The 22,803-nt window shown below is 47.0% G+C and overlaps 12 protein-coding genes, 3 non-coding genes and 1 pseudogene across 15 annotated transcripts; 5 read left to right on the top strand and 11 right to left on the bottom strand.

Moving 5' to 3' along the window:
- Window positions 1-559: 559 nt before the first annotated feature.
- Window positions 560-667, bottom strand: YALI1_A17037r. Its single transcript has one exon. It is a non-coding gene; the product is annotated as a tRNA-Leu (tRNA).
- Window positions 668-812: 145 nt separating this feature from the next.
- On the bottom strand, window positions 813-889 carry YALI1_A17035r. The gene has a single exon. It is a non-coding gene; the product is annotated as a tRNA-Val (tRNA).
- A 2,637-nt stretch (window positions 890-3,526) lies between these two features.
- Window positions 3,527-3,617, bottom strand: YALI1_A17008r. The gene has a single exon. It is a non-coding gene; the product is annotated as a tRNA-Arg (tRNA).
- An 847-nt stretch (window positions 3,618-4,464) lies between these two features.
- YALI1_A16999g (Compare to YALI0A16868g, Misc non-coding, gnl|GLV|YALI0A16868g [Yarrowia lipolytica] similar to uniprot|P53507 Saccharomyces cerevisiae YNL070w TOM7 Translocase of outer membrane 7 kDa subunit, similar to Saccharomyces cerevisiae TOM7 (YNL070W); ancestral locus Anc_2.226) lies at window positions 4,465-4,629 on the top strand (annotated as a pseudogene).
- Window positions 4,630-4,730: 101 nt separating this feature from the next.
- YALI1_A16991g (uncharacterized protein) lies at window positions 4,731-5,300 on the bottom strand (the record flags this gene model as incomplete). The annotated part of the gene is made up of 1 exon (XM_068281839.1): window positions 4,731-5,300. One exon carries the CDS (start codon window positions 5,298-5,300, stop codon window positions 4,731-4,733), a length of 570 nt encoding a protein of 189 aa, XP_068137940.1.
- A 253-nt stretch (window positions 5,301-5,553) lies between these two features.
- Window positions 5,554-6,513, top strand: YALI1_A16988g (uncharacterized protein; the record flags this gene model as incomplete). The annotated part of the gene is made up of 1 exon (XM_500146.3): window positions 5,554-6,513. One exon carries the CDS (start codon window positions 5,554-5,556, stop codon window positions 6,511-6,513), a length of 960 nt encoding a protein of 319 aa, XP_500146.2.
- Window positions 6,514-8,764: 2,251 nt separating this feature from the next.
- YALI1_A16952g (uncharacterized protein) lies at window positions 8,765-9,170 on the bottom strand (the record flags this gene model as incomplete). Its single annotated transcript, XM_068281838.1, has 2 exons — window positions 8,765-9,041; window positions 9,106-9,170. The coding sequence occupies 2 exons, from the start codon at window positions 9,168-9,170 to the stop codon at window positions 8,765-8,767; spliced, it is 342 nt and encodes a 113-aa protein (XP_068137939.1).
- A 70-nt stretch (window positions 9,171-9,240) lies between these two features.
- YALI1_A16950g (uncharacterized protein) lies at window positions 9,241-9,592 on the top strand (the record flags this gene model as incomplete). The annotated part of the gene is made up of 2 exons (XM_068281837.1): window positions 9,241-9,355; window positions 9,423-9,592. The coding sequence occupies 2 exons, from the start codon at window positions 9,241-9,243 to the stop codon at window positions 9,590-9,592; spliced, it is 285 nt and encodes a 94-aa protein (XP_068137938.1).
- Window positions 9,593-9,618: 26 nt separating this feature from the next.
- Window positions 9,619-10,001, bottom strand: YALI1_A16944g (uncharacterized protein; the record flags this gene model as incomplete). The annotated part of the gene is made up of 2 exons (XM_068281836.1): window positions 9,619-9,883; window positions 9,943-10,001. 2 exons carry the CDS (start codon window positions 9,999-10,001, stop codon window positions 9,619-9,621), a joined length of 324 nt encoding a protein of 107 aa, XP_068137937.1.
- A 564-nt stretch (window positions 10,002-10,565) lies between these two features.
- On the top strand, window positions 10,566-11,051 carry YALI1_A16938g (uncharacterized protein; the record flags this gene model as incomplete). The annotated part of the gene is made up of 1 exon (XM_068281835.1): window positions 10,566-11,051. One exon carries the CDS (start codon window positions 10,566-10,568, stop codon window positions 11,049-11,051), a length of 486 nt encoding a protein of 161 aa, XP_068137936.1.
- Window positions 11,052-12,350: 1,299 nt separating this feature from the next.
- On the top strand, window positions 12,351-12,632 carry YALI1_A16918g (uncharacterized protein; the record flags this gene model as incomplete). Its single annotated transcript, XM_068281834.1, has 2 exons — window positions 12,351-12,474; window positions 12,535-12,632. 2 exons carry the CDS (start codon window positions 12,351-12,353, stop codon window positions 12,630-12,632), a joined length of 222 nt encoding a protein of 73 aa, XP_068137935.1.
- A 1,224-nt stretch (window positions 12,633-13,856) lies between these two features.
- On the bottom strand, window positions 13,857-15,251 carry YALI1_A16891g (uncharacterized protein; the record flags this gene model as incomplete). Its single annotated transcript, XM_068281833.1, has 1 exon — window positions 13,857-15,251. The coding sequence occupies one exon, from the start codon at window positions 15,249-15,251 to the stop codon at window positions 13,857-13,859; it is 1,395 nt and encodes a 464-aa protein (XP_068137934.1).
- Window positions 15,252-17,583: 2,332 nt separating this feature from the next.
- Window positions 17,584-18,084, bottom strand: YALI1_A16863g (uncharacterized protein; the record flags this gene model as incomplete). The annotated part of the gene is made up of 1 exon (XM_068281832.1): window positions 17,584-18,084. The coding sequence occupies one exon, from the start codon at window positions 18,082-18,084 to the stop codon at window positions 17,584-17,586; it is 501 nt and encodes a 166-aa protein (XP_068137933.1).
- A 1,391-nt stretch (window positions 18,085-19,475) lies between these two features.
- Window positions 19,476-20,112, bottom strand: YALI1_A16843g (uncharacterized protein; the record flags this gene model as incomplete). The annotated part of the gene is made up of 3 exons (XM_068281831.1): window positions 19,476-19,786; window positions 19,830-19,940; window positions 19,995-20,112. The coding sequence occupies 3 exons, from the start codon at window positions 20,110-20,112 to the stop codon at window positions 19,476-19,478; spliced, it is 540 nt and encodes a 179-aa protein (XP_068137932.1).
- A 775-nt stretch (window positions 20,113-20,887) lies between these two features.
- Window positions 20,888-21,194, bottom strand: YALI1_A16832g (uncharacterized protein; the record flags this gene model as incomplete). The annotated part of the gene is made up of 2 exons (XM_068281830.1): window positions 20,888-21,126; window positions 21,170-21,194. The coding sequence occupies 2 exons, from the start codon at window positions 21,192-21,194 to the stop codon at window positions 20,888-20,890; spliced, it is 264 nt and encodes an 87-aa protein (XP_068137931.1).
- Window positions 21,195-21,318: 124 nt separating this feature from the next.
- YALI1_A16826g (uncharacterized protein) lies at window positions 21,319-21,771 on the bottom strand (the record flags this gene model as incomplete). The annotated part of the gene is made up of 2 exons (XM_068281829.1): window positions 21,319-21,624; window positions 21,667-21,771. The coding sequence occupies 2 exons, from the start codon at window positions 21,769-21,771 to the stop codon at window positions 21,319-21,321; spliced, it is 411 nt and encodes a 136-aa protein (XP_068137930.1).
- Window positions 21,772-22,803: the final 1,032 nt, after the last annotated feature.

The following is a 22,803-nucleotide window of genomic DNA, read 5'->3' as shown; positions in this document are numbered from 1 at the left end:
GACAAAAAAAAGCTCACACGCTCCCACCTCTAAACAGGTCTTAATGAGGCCCAAAAGGGATTAAAATGAAACTGGATTGATTCTGAAGCTTTCTGAACTCATTTGGAATTGACTTTACGAGGAAAATCGGTTCGAATTCGCCAACTTTTTGAAATTTTTCACACTTTTCGGATAGCAGGGGTCACCGTCTCAGAGGTTTCATGTAACGATTCAGAAGCTAGTCATAAAGGTGTTATGATTGTCATGTGCCTTGCACGTGGACTGGACCGATGATGACGTCCTCCCGGACGTCCATGAGTGTTGTCATTAATGGATGAATACTTGGGTATCGCGCGTGGCTAGGTCACGGGATAGTGACGTGGCTTTACAGAGTTAGGGGTTGGAGATGCCTGTATTATATAGCCACCACTCAAAATGTAAATAAAAGTTATGTTTATACGACTTCCGGAGCTCGTACTAATTGGGTGTACTTTTGTAGAGTAGGACGAGCGGTTCCCGCTCGTCCTAGGGATTTTGAGGATTTGACCCATCACCGATCCGTTCATTATTTCAAAAACGCGGCAACCTGGCCGAGCCGGGTCTAAGGGGCGCCAGGTTAAGGTCACACCTTAACATAATATCCTGGTCTCTTCGGAGGCGAGAGAGTTCGAATCCTCTCGGGTTGTCATTTTTTTGCCAATCTCTGCAAAACTTTTTTAGTTATTATTTTTATGCTTTTTTTAGGTTTTGTTCATAAGGTTAAAAATATATATTTCAAAAAATAAAAGTGCAAGAATACACACTGGAATGGAATCGTAGAAAAAGCAAAAAGGTGATTTCTGGCAGGATCAACTGCCGACCGTTTCTGCGTGTTAAGCAGATGCCCATGACCCAACTAGACCAAAAAACCGATTTTCTGAAGAACCATATGGAGCAATATCGTTTGTTAGGGTCGCGTCTGATTACGTCATCACTCATCGCAAGAACGCCAATAACCCGGCTTTACTAGGTATAAGCTGTATGAAAAAAAAAAAACCCGGCTTACTAGCTATATAGCTATAATGAATCATTGGAGGACAAAAAACGGAGATCCTACTGAGATCGCTGTGAGGCAATGGACTGATTCCTCGACCCATGGTGTCAGGGGTCAGGAACTTGCAGGATTTTTCTTGGCCTGTATTACTTGTATTCTAATATATCTTCCTTTACACTTACGACAGTGACCATACCTTCGGTATAGTCATCGCAGCTGAGTCATCAGCCTGCTTAGCTAGGGGCCTGGGTTCTATTGAAATGGTTTGATTGTGTTATCTGAATTGTGTCATTTTTTCCGATTTTCGTCTAAACCGTCATTCTAGTGAGCCCTATAACGTCAAAAAAAGCCCTTAATTGTTTTTTCACCCTTTGTTTCTGTATACACCCAGTTTCACATACCTTTCGCCTTGAACACGGTGTGAGCGGATTGGAGAAAAGTTCCACATGAGAGGTTTACGTACACCTAATGATAAAAGCAAGTCTTACAGATGCCTTGAAGTACCATCGGAGATTTTTGCTGCTTATTTAAGCTCCCTTTCGTACCATTATTCGTCCTTGAGCTGTGGCCATATACATCTCTGTTTCTACCGTATGTACGTAAGATCTCTTGAAAAGGAGATCCCTTGAAAAAACCATGGAGTCCCACAACTTGTCCAACTTGTCCAACTTGTTATATAAAGGTTAGGCCAACAATTGAATGTTTCTCTCATAATTTTTGTCGAATAGTAGCGTTGTTCACTGCGTTACGGGTTCTCAAGGCGGTGTGCTCTAGTCTAGATGCAATGTACATAGAGATGACAGATGACAGCAATTCCTTGTGAAAACTTGTTACTTTGTATGGCTCATATATGTATGGTGGACTTTGTAAAGGCCATATCCTAGTTGTGAATTAAATGGGACAACATGAGCACGAGCTACGGCCGTCGCACAACGATCGATAGTAGTGCCGCACTTACGAGTCCGCAAACGGTCAAAACTGTCGGAGGAACCTCAAGGACTTGAAAATCTGTACATATCTAGGGTGGCTAGTGTGTCTCTAGGGTTTATTTCCAAAATGCGTGAACCACTTCTGTCGCATACACTACTGAATGTGGTAAAGATTTTGTAGTCAAGTCACAGAACAATAACTAGCTAGTGTGCGGTACAATACAATGTCAACTTCATTCTCCAGCTGCGGAAAAGTTGGAGTCCATAACAAACAAATCATAATCTTCCTAGCGTCTTTGTATTGCACATTGTACTTGTTGAATGGAGTTCGTGGACTACCTTGCAAAAAAGATAGAACATGGTATATGTCAAGAAGATAAGATGGCAGATGTCAAGAAGATAAGATGGCAGAGAGGCTAGGATGGTGCAAATTCGAATAATTCACCCTGAAGATTCTCTGTTCCGGATATACCACTTTGATCTTACGATAAACGCCGCTTTGAGGAGATGATGCTTCTACGACTGTTTTAACGAAAGCATTATAACACTTCGTTCGCTCCAGGGCAGGAGTTTGTTGCCTATGGGAAGCCTGGTGAATGGAACATGATCATGGAGAACACCAGGATGAGAAAAATCCATATCTAAGACCAACCAAGAGCATCAAAATGTAGAGATCTCAAATAAATGCTTCAAAGCTCAAGCGCGAGCAATTCTTGTCCAACAGCGTCTTGTAATGAAAGAAAGTGCGAGATCATGCCAATGATGAGATATAGTGCTAATGACAAAGTTGGTAGGGGTTCAGGAAATCACAAGTGATGTACGACGGCATATATGTACCGATACCGAGTCATTCAAGCTATAAGTACTGGTACAACTACAAGTACAGTACTAGGTATCTTTCGCTTCATCATTACTCTTCTTTCGCATCATCATTACTCTTGGAAAAAAGTCTCCAAAGGTAGTGGTTGGCCAAATAGCCATCTAATGGTGTATCCACTGCCGACTTCTCCCTCCGAACAGTCCACCGGGAAAAGGTTGATCTCTGGACTTCAAAATCAATCTTGTAGAGTTGCAAATACTTGTAATCACAACTGTACTCTGTGTAATACCGATAGATACACGACCTGAACGGAACTGTGGGAGAGTGAGGTGGAACGAAAATGGAGAACTAGGAACTGGATGAAAACAACATGAAGGAAAGCGACGAGGAGGACGGAAATAAAAATGGAGCTGTTATTGAAGTGATTATGAATAATGTGATCAAAAATCAAGAGAATGGATCGCCTGTGCAAATATATATACTGCAGCTGAATACGTTGAATGAATACACACAATGTTGAAGCGCGCAATAGATGGTCAGTATCTGTACAGTATTTGAAGTTGATTGAGTATACATTCGAGTACAGTCAGTTATAAATAACGGAGTCTTAATGCCAAATGTCTTGTTCCTTTATTATTTTTTCTCCCGTTTTTTTTTTCTAAAAACATATTAAATATATTACAAAGAAATTGGAAAAAAAGGATATTGAAACGAAACTTATTTCCAGAGAAGAAAAACTGACGATGATAAACACCAGGACAAAAAAGAGGACGACAGGACTCGAACCCGCAGCCTTTGGAGGACGTCGTTCAGAAAGAACCGAAATCCAATGCGCTACCATTTACGCCACGTCCCTCTCGAATTTTCATTTTTTGGAAAGTTGGGACTAAGGATAGTGGGATTTTGATGACTAATGGCCCGGCCTTACTAGGTATATAGTTGTAATGAATCATTAGAATAAAAAAAAAAAAAAGGTTTGCGACTAGAATTAAAAAATAATTCATGTGTTCCTCTAGAACACCAAGAAACGTCATTCCAACAAGCCACCCACAACGATTCCAACTTCTTCGTCTTTCTGTAGCCCTCGACGGTCCAGCTTGAAAGGACTACCAGATTTTTTGCCGTGTTCAAGATTGTATATCTAAAGGAGGAACAAGAGGTAACTGCGAGCTCGACAGCCGTACTTCTACAAGTACGCTCTTCTGTACGAGTACGCTCTTCTGTAAAACCCAATCCGAGTCCGAGTCCGATGGGTTGGTTTAACATTGTTATTGGCCCAAAATGTCCTAGAATATCAACGAATGATTTTTTTTCTTCATTTTTTTCTTCATTTTTTTCTTCATTTGTTTTTCTTAATTTTTTTTTTTTCATTTTTTTAAATTATGTTTTTATGTTTTTTCGGTGAACCGAACATCATGGGGAATCATAATCGAAGTAAACAAAATCACTTACTAAATTAAAAGAACTGCTGACCCCCAGAATCATCTCTCTTTCAGCTTGTAATCGCCATCATTAGACGAAACCCGTCTTTCTTTCATGCCAACAAAAAGAGTAAGTAATAGTGGAGTCAACTTTTGACATTCTAACTAACTTTAACTTTTCACCTCCCTCCCACGTGACTTACCCGGTCGTGCAAAACCCTCAGATAGAGCTACACCTCCAGGTGCAGAATCACAACTCCACACGGAACCACACATACAACAATGATCTTCCAGCTTTCCGAAGAGTCCCGAGAACGAATTTCCAAGGTCCTCGATCTTGGCCGAGTTGCCCTCCACTACGGATGGATCCCCTTTGTCATCTATGTCGGTGAGTATGAATCGGAGTATTCAGTCGGTGCAGATACGAGTGTTCTGACTAGTGTCTGACTCGAGTGTGTGATCTCCAGTCACGACTTGTATGTCTCAATCAATTACTAACAATAGGATGGGCCCAGACTCTTCCCCGACCCGGTCTTGTCAAGTGAGTATTACGAGATGTGGCGGCGTTGCGCGCATAGAATGGGAGTTGACAGGATGAGGCTGTTGACCGATACAGGTTGAGATCGTTTGTGATCGTTTTGGGTGTTTTGTCTGAGTGATCTACCTGATGCTTGCCTGGGCTGATTGATACGACTGATGACAGGATTATCCAACAACCGGATATCTAACGATAACGAGAGGATCCAACGACAGGATCCAACGAGAGGATCCAACGACAGGATCCAACGACAGGATCCAACGACAGGATCCAATGACATTTTTGCCATCCAGTCGAGCCTGAAACACCGAAATGACGCTTCGATGAAAGCGTTCCAGGGCCATCTGCCACAGCGCAGTTTTACCATCAATAATTCCATCAGGAACGAGATAACAACTATTGCTTCAGCCGACGCCATTCTACGCTTTTGGCAACCACTAACCCAGGCTCCTCTCTCCCTTCCCCACCGCCTAATCAGGTCGACTTTTGTATATATGAAAATAAAGTGAGATTGTGATGGTTTTTGTAGGTCGGTTACATGGCAAGCTGTATACTGGTGTCCTCCTCGGAGTCCCATCATCTTCGTATGTCTTGACAAACATATATATAAATTTCCCACTATTTACTGACGATACTGGCAATGATTTCATTTATGTTTTAATGTCCGTTATCTCCGTTATATAACCCTCATTTGTTGGGCCATTTGTTGACTTTTGTTGGATTTTGTTGGCTTTTGTTGGATTTTGTTGGCTTTTGTTGACCTTTGTTGACATTTTGTTGACATTTTGTTAAAACTTCGTCAAACTAATCCAAGCTATATACTCGCCCTATGCATGTTCCCAAACCTTGCAACATTGTTTCAAAAAATTCCGTCTCACACAAAATCCCCACAGATGGATCCCTGGCTGCGAGATCTGGTAGCGGGAACGGTGGCGGGCTCCGTGTCCACCGTGTTCATGCATCCGCTGGACCTGCTGAAAATCCGACTGCAACTGGACGGAAACCTGGGGACGGTGCTGAGATCGCTGCGACAGTCGGACGGACCCTACGCGGGGAAATTTCGGGGCCTGTACAAGGGCCTGTATCGCGGTCTGGGCATCAATTTACTCGGAAACGCCGCGGGATACGGCGTCTACTTTTCTCTCTACGGCATCGTCAAGAAAATGCACCTGTTTGATGGACCCCACGGCTACTTTTTCAACGCTCTCATCACAGGAACAGCCACAAGCATAGCGACCAACCCGCTGTGGGTGCTCAAGACGCGAATCTGCTCGACAAACGCCGGCCATGTGGACGCATACTCCTCCATGCTCGACGGAGTCAAACGGATCTACAGCCAGGAAGGAATCAAGGGCTTCTGGAGAGGCCAGATCCCGTCTCTGCTTGGAGTGGTGCAGGCCGCAGTTCAGTTTGGATTCTATGACTGGGCCAAGGAACAAGTCAAGCTAGCGCGGTCGCGCGACCCCTCCAACAGCTACGACATTTCACTCACAAAGGAAGGGGCTCCCAGTTATTTGTCAACCAAGGAGTACTTATTGCTGTCGTCCACGAGTAAGGCTGTGTCCACTGTTTTGCTGTATCCTTACCAGGTGGTGCGTTCCAAGCTCCAACGATACGATGCCGGAAAGATGTACTCTTCCATTGGTGACTGTATCAGCAAGATATACAGCAATGGCGGCTTCTTTGCCTTCTATCGAGGTCTAGTGCCGAATTTGCTTCGCGTTCTGCCAGCCACCTGCATCACTTTTGTCGTCTATGAAAAGGTCAACGAGCAGTTGGAGGAGGTGAGATGACGAGGTGAGATGACGAGGTGAGATGACGAGATGATGGGGTAAGATGGTAGGGTGAGGACGTTGTCAGGACGTTCGGGCGACGTTCTGTCGCATACTGGTTGGAAAAAGGCATGTACATATTAAATTATTGACGATACTTGGAGGAGCGGTTCGGTTCTAATTTCCCTTTTTTCCAGATTTATTCCAAAATCGAGTGGAAGTCAGAAAAAATCCGACGATATTCGGTCGAACAAAACGAGTAATCAAAACCCCACGAAGACCATGCGGTTCATCGAGAATTGTGTTGATCGAATCAGTCCGTTCGCCACTTTGAGAGCAAGTCGACTCGGCATCTTGATGATCGCCAGAAACAAAATATCGGACTCCTGCCATAACCAACAAACTACAAGAGCAGTTCTTTTTACGACGATGGACGATCTGCTTGGAATTTCACAGTGCCGTGAATACTCAAGCTTGTCCAATCACCTCCCAGGTTTTCTTTTTTTGCCCTGACAACTTCTCCCCCCCCCAAAGTCGATCGGAAATGGAGAAGTGCTTTTTCCGCCGGCGGTTGTGCTTTTTCGGCTGACGTTGGTGCTTGTTGAAGCGAGCGTTTGAGCGTTGATAAAAGCAAGCAGGCGGCATCCAAAAGAAACGAACGTCGGGTCAAACAAGAAAACATGGGTCTTGCTTGTTTCAAATCACACGATTGTCAAGGGTATGTGTGCCCCCCAACCGAGAGGTTATGTATGGTTATTTTGATCATGAGGTTTGTCTGGCTAGTGCGAGTGCAATGTTTGATGCTTTCTGGGTCTTCCAGAAGGCCGAGTGGTGTAGGATATACACCACGTAGCCACACTCTGGGTTTCCATGTCTCCTTTTGACCCCATTAGTACAGGACAGGAACTATCCAAGCGCGCCCCAGAAACCCCAACCAACGTATGCACGCGCAAATACCTGAAGCTATGAGCAATGTCTTAGCGAGCTTGGAATGGAGCAAGATTCGTCCGGGTTGCGCCACCGACCCGTTTGGTCCTTTTGGGAATAATCACGGGCTTTGTGCTTTTGCTTCCAAGTAGAGGCGGTGCAGATGTCGGGCCCTCCACCGAGATTGGGCCGAGACTGTACGGCTCCGGCGAGTGGAAGCAAAATGAGCTGATTCTGGATCGATATCTGTTCCTAGGAGATCGAAGAACCGAGTTTTGAAGTCGTGGGCCGAGCTGTAGTGAAATTACGAGGCTTGTTGTTCTCCCGGGTTCTACCATGTACTCAAAGCCTTCCCGTGGGGCATTGAGGAGTCCAGATTTCGGATGTGGGCTAGAAAAGGGGTGATTATGAGTGATTAACGTGATAAAGAGTAGCTATGGTCTCGGGTTCGACCTATTCCATGGTTGTGGGTGGTTTTTGCCAGAGCTTTATGTGCAGCTATAGATACAAGCCGTGGTCATAATGTAGAGAATGAAGCCCGGAACGAGGGCATACTGTTCGTCATTGTATATAAGGACATTTGCGTAACCCATGGCAGAAGTTCTCGACTCGATTAGAAGTGTTTTTTTTTTTTTTTTTGGGTGGTTCTGGAGGGACGTTCCCTGAAAAGTGTCAATAATAATGTATACAGAGTGAATTTTTGGAGAGTAGAAGTTGGAAAATGGACGATACAACGTCCTAACAGTCATTAGTCTGGTGCTTTGACCATTTTCTGGAACGTCTGGGTGTATACTTACGTGATGGTTGTGCGAGGAGTTGTACGAGTACACACGAGTACACAGTACATACCAACTAAATGGAGAGGAGGTTTGTAGAAAAAGGAAAAGCGAAGTTGAGAAGCTGCCTTAAAACGATTACTGACAGCTCTTGAACTCCGTGTCTCAATACACCTCAGCTCAGTGCCAGAGGAGTCCACCCACAGTGCCACTCAGCTCTGAGTCCAGAGAAGTAGACCTGAGGCGGGCTATGGGCGAGATTCTCAACTAGTAGAGCTTGATGGTTGCACAAAGAACATGGATATATTGTGGTATTTTATCTTTGTATTCCGTTGCTGGACACATCCGATCAGGTCTCCAATCTCTCGAGTCTTCACGACGATACAAGAAGGAATTGTTGGATAAAGTGAAATTTTATATAACAAACACATGTACGACTTACATATCACTTGCCGGGAGGTGTTCCCATAACCAGACTCTTCTCTCTACCAGAGAGGCTCATCACGAGAGTCTCCGCATCCTAGTGGAGGATTCGTCTGAGACGCCATCAGGTTGACCAAATTCAGCAGCTACTTTTCTAAAGGGGAAATGAATCCCCGCGTGTGAAAGAAGGGGCTAAAAGAAAATCGAAATCTAACTTGTTGCAGCTCGACGTTTTTCTTCAGAGCAAGATAGAACTGCGGCAGGTACTCACTCCCCACTGTCATACACAGCTTTGTCAGATGTGGAGTATGACTTAAAAGGTCAATTGAAAGAGAATGTGAGTGACGACTGTTGGAAGAATAGCATATGAGCACTCTTTCAGAGGCCTTGTGGCTATAAACTGTCTGTGGGACTTTGAGGGATCTGACATGGTGCAACTTTCGGGCGACAGTGTTGACCGATCTATGATCTTTGTTGGATACAGTACATACAGTACATACTCCGAGTACTATGAGTCACTATTTGTTTTTCGATTTTTTGTTCTCGAGTCATGTTTTGTTTGTTTCTGAACGTCTTTGATCCCCTGGTGGCTTTCCTACATTTTCTGCGGAGCCGTCAATAGATGATCCACGACATGTGTGTCAGCCCGGACAGTCTTGAGCAGATGAGCACAATATGTCACTTCATACAGCTGCTCAAAGCGGATCTCTCGTCAATCACCCCAATAACATCTGGTCGTATAGTACGAGTGAGAGTACATACCGTACGATCACTGACTATACGTACCTCCACCCATCCGCCCAGCACAACCAAATCGAACCATTGAAACCCCTCCCCAACCAATTAACCGACTTTTCCTCAACTACTCTCTACAAGTAGCCAAGCTGTCACCTTTCTGTCACATTTCTGTCATTTTCTTTTCACGTGCCAAAGCTGTGGAAGAAACTCTCCGACTTTTCATCGTATTGGACTAAAAGGGGAGCCAGAGTGCATCTGTCGGTCACCAAATCCCACCGGATCCGATGACACCCGTCAGAGTTCCTACTTGTAGCGTCCTGTCGCTGTCAATGTGGGTCGAATAGGTGACACTTGATGGCCATGCAATGCACTTGAGATGACTTCCAGACAGAGGAGACTGGGTTTTGTAGTGTATAAACTGCAGGTTCAAGTGGCTCAACGGATCAGCAGATTGTACCACGGGTAGAGTACGAGTGTAGAAGGTACAAGTACGAATACTTACACTCACACTCACACTCACACTCACACTTTTCCGACCTATTGCTCACCAGATAGCATCTCCGAAAAAGTCTCCTCGTGATGAAACATGAAAGGTTTCATCTCATGACAAACACGGATTCTGTTGCGTATGTACAGTATGTACATTAGTGGTTGTTTCTGCACTAAAATCGATGGCTGCACAAGTGCTGATACATACTGCAGTTGTATCGTACCTGAAACAAAACGACGGTCTTTGTGTGCAAACAAAGACGGTTAAGACGTTTCGGTGGGGATCTGTATTCTTGTCTGTGATGTTTTGTCGCCATTTGATGTGTTTTGGGGGTTTTGGTGATCAAAATAAAATGAAATAGTTAGAATTTCTGGAAAAAGAAAAAAAAAAAAAATCAACCAACCAACCATCTTAATCATCTTAACCATCTTAACCATATCTTGTTCGTCAATCATTCACCTTCGATCTTCTGCCAGACCCTCTCCCCCCGCTTCTATCCCGATCCGTGGAGTGGGTCCGAAATGCCAGACCCACGTTCGTCCCGCCTGCATCTTTTAATTAGGGTGCAGCAAAATGCCAAAATGCCAAAATGCCAAAATCAAACTTGTCCCAACACGCCTAAAACAAGCTTAATCCATTTTCCCACAAATTTCGAATCGGGTATCGGCAATCTGATAACGGCAAAAGGCGTTGCACAAAAAGAAATGTAGGGTGTGAGTATGAAGACAGTAGTGTACGAGTGCTGTATGGTGATGAGCGGGGTAGCGGAGGGGCGTTGGACATGGAGGAAGGACTGTGGTTGTGATGGAAAAAGACTAGCATGTAATCTCCAGGGTCCCGGAGCTTTGTGCTGTACATACTTGTCGTATCCCCAGTTGTGTGCCAGTTTGTGTGCCGTTTGTGTGCCATTTGTGTCCCTGGTCTGTTTCCAGGTTGGTGTCCTGTTGGTGTCCGATTTGTGTCGCGGTCCACTACAGTACTCCAACTCCATGTCCCGGTCTTCTCTGATCCCGTCTCTGACAGCACTCGTACTCGTACATGTGCTCGCCCAGTTCACCCTCCTTTCCTCCCTCCTTTGTCATCTGTTGAGTGCAACATATCCGAATTCGCACGTACTCGTACTGCAACGCGGTTGGAGCGCTGTGCAGACGTTTCTGGTGGAGATTTTAGTTTTAGCTCCGCTTGTCAAAATGAGACAAAAATAGCCAAAAATGAAATTATGTCATAATTAAAAAGAAAAATTGAAAATTGAAAATTGAAAATTGAAAAATCAGAAAAATCAGAAAAATCAGAAAAAAAACAGAAAAAAACAGGACAAATCATGCAATTGAGAAAAAAATGAGAAAAAACAGTTTGCACCTCAAATGGAACTAAAATGATATTGACATATTTCTCAACCGCCCCCAATCCATCTCACAAAACTGCAATCACGATGCCGTACAACCACTTCCTCTCGCTCCCAAACGAACACTTATAAAGTTCCATTTTGCTCATTTGCCCACAATATTCACTGAAAAAGATTGGATTAACTCAAATAAAGTTGCATATTCCTGTTCAGGCCCCCCACATGGATCTGTCACCTGAGTCCCTCTTTCCTGACGACTTTCTCTGGCGTTTTTCGCCCGCATTTCTCGACTTGCGCAGGCCCAACTTCAGTTAGCCGCGCAGGCCCCATTGCAGTTAGCCGCGGTGGTTTTGGCAGTCACGTGAAATCGTAAAAAATGAGGTGGAAAATTGCAGTGCAAATAAACTTTGGAAATCTTAAATGCCCCGTTCAACTACAAGTCTTCCAACGTGGTCCTCGAATACATTTCACGCCGATTTGGGCACCGCCGGGACACTTGTCGCGCCGTTCTAGTCATTATGGTACCGCCAAAGTGCCATTTTGTCCTCGTGTGGTCTTTTTATTGTGTTGAGTTCCGTGGTTATCCGCTTGGTTGAAATAATATTTGACAGAGTCGTACAGTGACAGAGTCTGCTCCATTTACCAGAAGCAGTTTTGAGTGATTTTGGATGTCATCATTCGGAGATTTCTCTTCTCCAGCCCTGCTTGTGCGCTATTTCTCTCGTACTAATCTTCTCTCGTACTCATATCCTCTCATCTCCTCTGGAAAAGTGATATATATATATATATATATATATATATAAATATATAGCAAAGTACTTGTAGCTACTTCTAGGATTAGTCGTAAAATTAGAGACAGGGGCTGTGGACCTGAAAGTCTCGACTGGCTGAGGTGATCGGCGAAATGGCTTGACGTGCGGGACCGATCTGCCTGTACTGCCTGTGCTGCACACATGCTGTCGACTGTCTCACTTTTGCGGGCTGTTTGTGGCAACCAGGTGGAGTTGCGGCTAACTGGTTGGGGAGGCAATTCAGGAAGATTTCAGAATTAAAGCAGAATGAAAATTACAATTAATAAATGAAAATTGAAAATTAAAACAGAAAATAGAATTAAAAATTAACAAATGAAAATTAAAAAATAACAAAAACAAAACAAAACATGGAAACGTTGGAGACGTTGAGCAAAAGAAATGACGACGAAACCATCCTTCTTCTCTGGGATGGCGATTCCCTTCTCCGGGATGCTGATCTGGAATGCTTCTCTGGGATGCTTCTCTGGGATGGTGATTTCGCTTCTCTGAATAGCTGATTCGACACAAGACCTGTACTCGACTTCTCCGGAGATTTCACTTATTCTACAAGTACAATACAAGTACTGTACCTGATGATGTGCACTTCTCACCTTACCCAAATTGACGATCGTCGTATGTCGCTTAGCTGACGACTGCAAGTCCGAGAGATCTCCTGTCGATGCGAAAACCGCAAATCCGAAACGACGGAACGGGCCCGCAACAATTGCTGAGCCCACGACTGTCCTCCCGCTCCTCTCGTGAGCCCACGACTACTCCCACTCCTGCCCTCCCCGCGCTCCGCAGGGTTTCACTGAGCTCCGTGGAATCCAACTATGATCGCCATTTTCTGCTATTGGAGAGCGGCCGATACGAGGCGATTATTGATCCGAAAAACGCGCGGAGCGTGGAGCTAGGGCGTTGGAGGAGCAGGAGAACTGTTGGGAGGCTGGGTGGGAAATATAGAGGGGAGAAGGGTCTAGAAGGGGAATTGGCAAACCCTTTGTTTATTGTGATTTTCAATACGACTACTAGGTTTGGCTAGTGAGAGAAGTTGGCAGGATAGATAGTACGAGTACGAGTACAAGAACAAGTGTGATCAAACATGTTTGGTCCACTGTAAAGTCCATTGACCTGGTGCTAAGACCACAAAAGAGGCCCAATAGAGTCCGACAGAGTCCGACAGAGTCCGACAGAGTCCGAAAGAGCGATAGTATCTCTACTTGTAGGGTCCCATTGACCCCGAAAAACTTCCGAACCAAACCGAAAGCCGCCCAGATCCTCATGATCAACTCCCGAACAATGTTTAGTACCTTTTCGACATCTCCTGAGCAAAAATCAACCCACAGATCCTACAGACCCAACAGACCCTCGTACATAGCGAAAGCGAATGATATGACCGCAAATGTCGACATGTGGACTCCAACAGTCGATTCCTCTTTTGTAGTCACGTTTATGTAGCCGTAGAAAATAAAAACACACTTCGAGGCTTTTCCTGGTTGCCCACATTCCAATGTCTCAGTTGCCGAGCTGAACTCACTTGTCAGGAGACAGCCGTAGGATCATTGAGTCGCAGCGAAAGTGAGTTGAGTCGCAGTGAAATCGAGTATCATCCGCCCCTAATCTTACAAGTACTGTTTGTGAGAGTCTTACAAGTATTCGTGTCGGTATTCGTGTTGGTATTCGTGTTCGTATTCGTAGTCGTTGGTCATCACTGGCCAGATCGCTAGCTGTCGCTGTCAGAGCTGCTTCAATGTGCACCATCCCAGAAAAAGCAACGACCTGGAATCAGCCAACGATCCCATCCAACGATCACACCATTTGCCACTTAGTTGCTCCTTACTGTTCCTTGCACTTCCTGAAAATTATAAATTATGCTACTGATTATGTCCCCAGTTAGTATTCATAGTGGCCAGCTCCTGATACAACATGTTGAAATTCTGCTGCTGATTCTGCTGCTGAGGATACTGTTGCATGGGCGGAAACGGCTGCTGTCGAGGCTGGTACTGCTGGGCTTGGGTGGGATGGGCCAAACTAGAGTCCTTGACCTTGGTGATGGAGTAATTGTTGTTGGGGGTCTCCAGAGGAGGCAGGGTGTGCGAAACGGACGCCGGAGTCGACAGAGGAGTCACATGGGCCGACCCCAACGGCTCGGGACTCATCTGACTCTTGACTGAGTCTTTTCCCCGACCCTTGATGCCGCGGTTGGCGTTCTTGTACAACTCTCCAAAGTACTTGATCATGTCGAGCTCCTCGGGCGGGATCATGCCGGGTCCGCCCTCGCGCATCTGTTTGCTGTAGTATTTAAACCGTGATGCCAGTAGCTGAAGAGTGTCTGCGTGGAACTTGTTTTGGTGGGCCTTGAGGTTTCCGAGCTGGGTGAAGGTCTTTCCGCACGAGTCCAGACGACACACAAACGGTCGGTGGTTCTCGTGCACCAGTTTATGGGCGCGGTAGTTGCCTCTCTGGGCAAACTGTTTGCCGCAATTGTAGTGTTCGCAAACAAACGGCTTTTCGCCCGTGTGCGACCGCTTGTGGGTGCGCAGGTTGCCACGCTGGGTGAATCGCTTGCCGCAGCCCGGAACGTCACATTGGTACGGCTTGTCGCCAGTATGGGATCGTTTGTGGATGTTGAGATGTGTTTTCTGGTGGAAGCTCTTGTCGCAGCCCGGGAAGTCGCACTTGTGTTTGAGGTCCGGTCCCCCCTTCTTCTTGCCCACCCCGCCGTTCACCAGCCCCACCGGCGGCAGCAGCGACGCGATTTCGTCCCCGTTGGCGTCCAGCTTCTCGCCCTTAGCAATCTTCTGCTGGTCCAGCTCCTGGGCCTGGATAATGAGCATCAGCGAGTCCACCACCGTGTTTCCAATCGGCAGCAGATGCGACGTGGCCGTCACCGGGCTCTGAGGTATCTGGGGGGGTTGGGGGATATATTCTTGTTTTCGCAGTGGCGGAAGAGATGGTGGAACCTGTTGAGGAGGTATCTGTTGTGGAGGCATCTGTTGTGGTGGCACCTGTTGCTGGCTCATTTGATGTTGCGGAGGCAGTTGATGAGGCACCTGTTGAGAAGGCACTTGTTGAGGAGGAACTTGCTGACTCATTTGCTGCTGCTGCTGCTGCTGCTGCTGACTCATCTGACCCTGTCCCTGATACGGTAAAGGCATATGCTGAACTCCCTGGGTATATCTGTCATAGTAATAGGGCTGTTGATGCTGTTGTTGATGCTGATGATGCTGTTGAGGCATCGCCTGAGAACTGTAGAGAACCATGGGCATTCACTCGAAAGACGATTCAATGGTCGACACTTTGCACGTCCCTCGCCGGGTCGCCGTCGCATATATATGTTTGAGCATATCGGGCTCTCCAGACAGCCACACGAGGGTTTTCCATCCACGACTCCGGTGACTTTGTGTCCCAACTAAGGTTTGAACCTTGCAGTGTTTAGTCCTTTAGAGCTTCGCTAGACGTGCATGGGGATGCATAGTCTCTTTTAGGTTTAGGGTTTTTGTAGTTTTTTGGCTTCTCTTTTGGTTTTAGGCTCGGGGTTTGAGTTTCTCGCTCTTTTGACTTTGGGCTTAAGCTTTAGACTTTTGTCTGGGCTGTCGCTTGAGTTTAAAAAATCGAAAGGTGGTGTGGTTTTGTGCTTGCTTGGCCCGTTTGGACCAAAAGGTCCTTTTCGGCAAACCGCTCGTTTCATCGGATTGTGCCAGAGCCAGCTTGAGCCAGCTTGAGTCTGAGCCTACCTTCGAGCTTTGCCCAGGTGCAAAGTAGGGCTCGGTTAGATCGTGGTTGTCGAAATCAGCTCATTTGTGCTAATGAACCTATCTTATCATAAGTGAGCTAACAGTAGTGCAGTTTGAACGGTGCGTGCGAGTAGAGTGCGAGTAGAGTACGCGTCCGATTACAATACTTGTATTGGTGGTGCCCTACTCCGTGCCGTGGCGTGGTGGCGGTTACACTACTGTCGGTAGCTCTACTGGTGGCGGTATTGGCTCTACTGGTGGTGGTACTGTCCCTATCAACCGTTCCGTATTTGTAGTCCATTCGTATTCAGGGTTGGTACTTGTAGTCCATTCTTACTCGTCCAGTAGAGTCCACTCGTATTCATCCACTAGAACTGACTCTGGTGTAGATCCACGAACTCGTTTAATCCGCCCACTCGTTTAGTCCACTCGTACAAATGAGGCTTAGTCAAATCGCCTGGTATTGTGCCGTATGTACTCTTTGTAATAATACTCGTACGCTGTCGTCATTAGCACTCATCACCTCGGACTGAGCACTGTCGTACTTGTATTACAGCTGTAGTACAGTGTGTACTTGTACGGACAATTGACAGCCGCTCAGTCGGACTCTTGCAAATGTAGTACAAGTACTGTACTCCCATTCGTACTTACTCTTGATGCTCAACGGACTGTCGCTCCTCACTCACCACGCACTCACTCCTTCATACTCGCTTACTCAACACGCTTCTCCAATAACACCGCAACCTCGGATATGGTTAAAAACACGTAAATCGTTGCTTTTGGTTTGTGCAGGTGGGGGTCACAGTAGGGCTCGGGAGCAGCAAAAGCAAACCCATGAGTGTTCGAGAAACAGACCTTGCCACGGGCTAAGTTTGCCTTGTCTGTGTGAAACAGTAATTAATTCTCCAGGGTTACATTGGCGTGGTCAGCGATAATCAGTTGTGGGGAGGCGACTCTTCGATCGAGTGGCCGATGCCTCTGCCACTCCAATGTTTCTGTCTTCGAGGTCTCCAATTCCCCTCCGTGTTTAACGGTTGCAGGCCAGATTTTTCATAACTTTTCGTAACTGTTTATAATAACAGTTTGAAAGAACCTTGCCGGTCCAAAGAGATTAATCAACAAACCTGCACCATCTACTTACCTCTGGAAAGGGCCATACCTGTGGCTCGCTGACCAACACTTTTGTCACGGACTGAGTACAACGGCAAAAACCAATTCTGGTTTGAAAAACGGTCGCTAGCCTCGCGACATCCACCAACGCAAAAGCGAAAAGGGGAGCCGTCATCCTACCATCGATGCCAAAAGCACTGATAAGCGACTCCTAGAACCACAGCTAGTTAATCCGCCCGTACGTGCACAGTAGCAACCCGCCGCAGCTATCATACAACACGTGTATAGTTTGTACTAATTGTTTTAGCGACCGTTTTGCAGTCTACTGCAGCGCGATTTCGCGTTAGTGTCCGGTGCCCTCATTAGTCCGGCATTACATGGTCAGTCCAAGTACTGTTCGAGTACAGTACCGGTACGTACCCCAGCTTGTACCCCAATATGTACCCAGGTACTTGTAGATAACCGCTGTGGAACGCACACTCCCGCACGTGTATTATTGCCTGTTTGGTCCACCGTCCATGGGATACTCTGCCAGGCCATGACACTTTAATCTTGTTTGTTTGGCTGATTGGAGGTCTGATGGAAAAAGAGAACCTGGTGGCGCCTCGATTGGCCAGACGTCGTCTCTGGAAGTCCGGACGGCCCGTAAAGTCGACCTTTGCGCAGATCCCCGACCCTTGGAGCCGCTTTCGACTCGATACGAACCAAACGGTGCTTCGCAGTCCTTCAGGAGTCGGGGCTAGGGCTCAAGTAGCTAATTTCCCGTGGTACATGACGCCGGGGACACAAGTCGGGGTTTGTGACTAATTTCCTGACATTTGCCCATGCCGCCAAGACAGGGTCTCGTGCGGGCGGTGGAGGTAAGCGAGACGACGATGGACGAAGAACCATCCAGCAGGAATGTTGGAGCACTAGCCTCATCGGATCCATGTTCGGACCAATAATTACTTGTGTCAACGGCTGGAAGATCATATGTCTCATAAATAGCAAAAGCGCAAAAGGTATAGGAAAAACAAACGGGGGCCCATGGAATAATGTACGCAGCAGCACTCGTAGCATGTACGAGCTGTACTCGCACCGTTCTAAAGAAAATGGTTAAAGTGCACTGACTGTGCGTGCTCGTACTGGAACCAAGACAAGGTCTAATTCGGTTATAGTGGGTCCTGGATGACGTAGGGCAAGCAGGCGAGGTGGATGGGGACGATCGACACCGCCAAAGAAAACAAGGGTTTGGGAAACGGGAACCTGACAACATGTGGCTGGAATAGAGGCCAATTGGTCGTGTGATACGGCGACACTAACACAATACGACTGATCGCCGCGTGTACCTGACTGTGTGTGCAAGTGGTGCAGAGATGAGCAAGTGCAACCGTGCAAGTGTGGAGGCGTTCAGTGCATGACGTTTGCTGTCCACCACGCTTGTGTTGAACCGAACAAACACCAACAACCCCAGCTCATCGCCAACTCCTGCCTTGCTCACTCGTTTCAAACGCGTTTCAAGTTGGCGGATCATAGGTACAACCACCACGCTAACCAAGGAGCAATAACCCCAACCTCTACGTTCCACGTAAGTTGAGGTCCAGTGGTTCGACGAGAGTTTCTCCTTCAGCTAAGGATCCCACTAGGCTGATTCGACCTGGTTTTGACAAGTCGCCAGTATTTCGAGCCAGGCTTCCATGACATTTCTCTGCACCCTCGACGTATGTACCCGTACCCCACCCGTCTCCCCCCCTTGCCCCTTGCCAATGCCATCTCAACCTTGTCTGGTTTGTGCGGACGCAAACGTCTCTCGGTTGCGTTTTTTACTTCCAGGCCTCTATTTCCAATCTTTACTCTGCATATGACCAAAGCCAAAGCCAAACACAAGGCAACGCTCAGGTTCCAACGGGCTGATCGACACGACAAACTGCCTAAAGTAACCGATTAGGCATGGATCTTCATTCCAGCTACCTTTAAGCAACTGAAGATAGAGAGCCAGGGTTGTCGAGATAGCTGCTGCCGGTTGCCACCACTGAGGAGCCAATCCGCTTGTCCGTTTCAGTTTTCCAATTCCACTTGTCTAGCTCGTACTCGCATGTCTTGTACCCATCAAATGTACATACTCGTACTCGTACCGGTTCGACAAGAGCGACGTTGACGTGGTGGGTTTTCTTTTTTTTTCGTCTTTTTCCCATTTTTCCTTGTTTTTTCTCTTTTTTTTTTCTTTTTTTTTTTTCTCTTTTTCTTTTTCCTCTTTTTTTTTCAGAGGCAAATGTCATTTCAATTTCCTTGCATGGAGAACAAAAAAAAGCGTAAAATGACGCAGAAACAGACTCGGCAAACTCAAGGTTGTTTGTAAATTGTCGGTCGACCGACTAACCATTGATGCCATAGATATAGGGCCGTCGTCCATTGTCCGTTGTCAGTGTTTGCGTTTGTGTCGATTGTTTGTATTTCGTTTGTGTCGATTGTTTGTGTTCGTTTGTGTCGATTGTTTGCGTTTCGGTGTAAGTCGTTTTGATTTGTTTTTGCGTCTGTTTTCACTTTGGTTTGTGTTTGCATTTGCGTTAGTATTGGACCGGGCTCACTTTTTGTTTCTGAAGAGTCAACTTTTGTTCAACTGGTTCAACTCCTGGATCAACTGGCTCAACTGACTCAACTCCAGACTCACCTCCCCGCTGACAGCAGATCACGTGAAGCTCGAAGCTCGAGAGTCCACCAGCCACCACCAACTGCCTCCATTTGTAAACACCTTCCACATGACCCCCCACCCTTTAGGATTAGTCTCCACACCCTGCACAGCATTTGAATTGCAAATATCCGAGTGTCTATCTCGGGTACCTCTATGATGATCCTCAATTCTCCGATCGTAGTCAGAGGTTGGATTGACAAAGCGCGTGATTGACTGCGGTGACTGCGGTGACTGGGTGACCGCTGGAAATGACCGGGATTAGCCCGTCGCAAAGTCACCACCTTGTCTTTGCGTCTTTCGCCACCGTGGCTCCTTAGACCCCCGGGTACGCACCAGCGTGTCAAAGACGACACTAGTGGTTGCGGAGAGCGGCGTTAGCCAGGCACGTCGTCGTGGGTGCTGCTGTTGTCGCCGGCCGCTGGCCGGTCGCAGGTCACTCGCTGGTCGCTGGATCGCCACGCGAATCCGCCGTCAAAAGTTGCGTCTTTTGCCACCACCCGCAGTGCGTCGGGGGTTTGGATTCACACGGCTACAAGTAGCCAGAGTTTGGCCCACCTGGTTCAGGTGCACCTGGTTCAGGGTGCAAAGTGGCCTGATTTTTGGAGCCGTCATTGAGTTTGCAAACTGCACGGTTGCGACAGGCTGCAGCGTGGAACGACGATGGAAGCGACATGGAAGGTCTCAAAAGCCATATGAAAACGAAATCCGGGGTGTGAGACATGCACCAGCCTGCTATTTGGCCCCAAAAGACGCCCAGAGGCGTGCGGACGGACACGGGCGACAAACGGGTCCCGTTGGGCCGTCATTCGCTTTTTTTTTCGTCCCCATAATCGACACAAAACACAGTCCAACACCGCCTAGGCTGGAGCGGTCGCAAATAGCTCAGATGGGGACAGGCGGTGAGTTTGAGGTTGGTGCCGTGCTTGTTTTTGCTGCTGCTTCAACCCATTGTTGTCCATTGTACGGACCCAACGTACAGCACGTACCTTTCGTATGTCTGCTGTTGAACAGGCTTTACTGGCTGGTTAAATTTCCACAATGGAACCAAAACCGCAAAGCGCAAAGTGGACGGTCGGCTACAGGAAGGGAAAGAAAGGAAAAAAACAAACAGCCAAATGGACGGAAATGGCCCTTGTTCAACTCTGTCTGGTCAGGGACTTCGGAGACCGGCCATCCACATGAACATGATCCTTGGTGCAGATGGCCTATTCTTGGACATGTTAGACATGGTTTGAGAGGAAATGTGGGCATAAGCGAGAGATTTGAGAGGTTAAAGCGGCGGTCGTAATTGGTCCCTGCTACATTGTTGGGCAGCGCTCGCATTTGGCCGCTCAATGACCGTCGTATCTCGCAGCCATAATCACCCCATTTTTTTTCCATCTCCCTATCAACAGCTTGTTCCTATGATAACTGGTTTCATACTTATGATACAATATGGGCGATAGCAAACCAACCAGCTGGAGATGTTACAATTCGAAACAAACAACCAACCACCTCCCGTCTTGCTGCCTAATCTCATCATCTCACCACAAACAGCCGCCTCCTTCATCATATGAAAGAAAGACAGCCGAGCGATAATAAGCAGGGCATGCACAAACTCTGGGTGTGAGAGAGATGAAAGTCTTGCTCGAGAGGAGAGGTGGATGAAGAGACGTGGGGGGCTGCTTACCAGTACAAGTACCCATACTTATCATAGCACTGATGCGTGGGGGGATACGCCCTCGATCCGTTACGTGCACGGTGCTCGCAATGGTGCTGTTGTAACCACGCGTATAGCCGTCCACGAAAGCGTTTTTATTGCTCGTCGTACCACCAAGTCTAGTGGAAGGGGATAAAAAAAGAAACGACTATCAGTTTGATGGTCTGGGTCGCCTGGAAATATATGCGGAATGCACACCCGGCATGACATGTTAATCTCGTGTTCAAGCACCTTTCCAGCATCGGAAGACCAAATCTAACCAAACAGGGAGCCGTGAGGCTATGCGTTTGCTCCAGCAACAGCAATGGCTGCAAATAGGGTCTCGACTCTCTGAAACACCACCTGGAGCAGCCGGTGGTCAACTCGAAGCAAACTCTCTCGGTTGGAGTAAACAACTTTCGGCTGCTCGATACGCCAAAGAAGGTCTAACCCAAGCCTAGAGACGGGTGGGCTCTATCTGGGGCCACTCCGGTCTGTTTATGACTCAATGTAGCAGTGGGCTCGGTGTGATGCCGGTCTTTCTTTGTACTCGGGCTTGTACTGTAGCTCAGAGGTGTGTTTCCTTGACTCATGACTCGCTCAAACGATAACCCTGGCAGCTGAGAGAGTTGCGACACTTGAGCTCTACTGTCTGGTGAGCTCAGTCAGGTTCTTGGACCGGTTAATTCCGTCGAATACCAATAGATTAATCAACAGTGTAGCTCACGTTGTATGGACCTTGTCCTTCCAAAGTGGCCCGCAACAGTCGTGTTTCTCTCTGCTGATGCTTTCAAATTACCCAATTGAACTCATCCGTTGGACAACAAGAGAGTGGGGTTCTGGAGGAGTTAGGGACTTGATTAATCTGTTCAAAACGCGGTCCCTGGCGAATTTCCACGTTTTTTGTCTGAATATTAACACATCTTTCTGCTCTTGGCCACTCTCTCGGTTGGTAGTTGCCGTAAATGAGCCTTTATGGTGGCTGCTTCACTTTCGACTTTTCTATCCAGCCCAGCCCATCTCATCAACAGGCAGCTCTTGCCGAAGTCATGGATTCAGCTCTTTTAGCCCATCACTCCGCGACTTCAGACCACTTGGACCTTCAGACACTTGGACTTGGACCACCTTTTGGGGTGTCACTTGGTATCCGTCTTCTTCTCTTGACAATGGTATCGAGTCTGTCCTTCTAAATGGGCAGCCATAGTGGATATCTTCTTAGTTGCCTGTCTGCTCATCAACTCATCCGCTCATCAACTCATCCGCTCATCTGCTCATCTGCTCATCTGCTCTTCAGCCCATCAACGGTCTCACAGCTCCAGTAACAAAGCTGAGTCGGTATTTGAATGAACAGAGCGAGCAGTATCAACACTTTCGACAGCTGCCATTCGCTCGGTATTCACCTCGTCACTCAGGCTCACTTGGCCACAGCTTCGAAAACATGATGATCATAACCGCTGGAGACTCTCCTGTCTTCTTCCGTGCGCTTGCCGATTTATTGGCGGTTGCAAACGACCTCCATTGAAGATCAGTGTTGGTGGGAAGTTCTTAAGGGTCTTCCTGGGTGTGTTCTGACCCACCTGGTTCAATTTCTTGGTCCCTGGCTGGAGTTCTGTGAGTATTTCTGA

This window comes from Yarrowia lipolytica, chromosome 1A, assembly GCF_001761485.1.
Source record: "Yarrowia lipolytica chromosome 1A, complete sequence".
Taxonomy (NCBI): Eukaryota; Fungi; Ascomycota; class Dipodascomycetes; order Dipodascales; genus Yarrowia; species Yarrowia lipolytica.
This window is presented reverse-complemented; position numbering and strand designations above follow the sequence as displayed.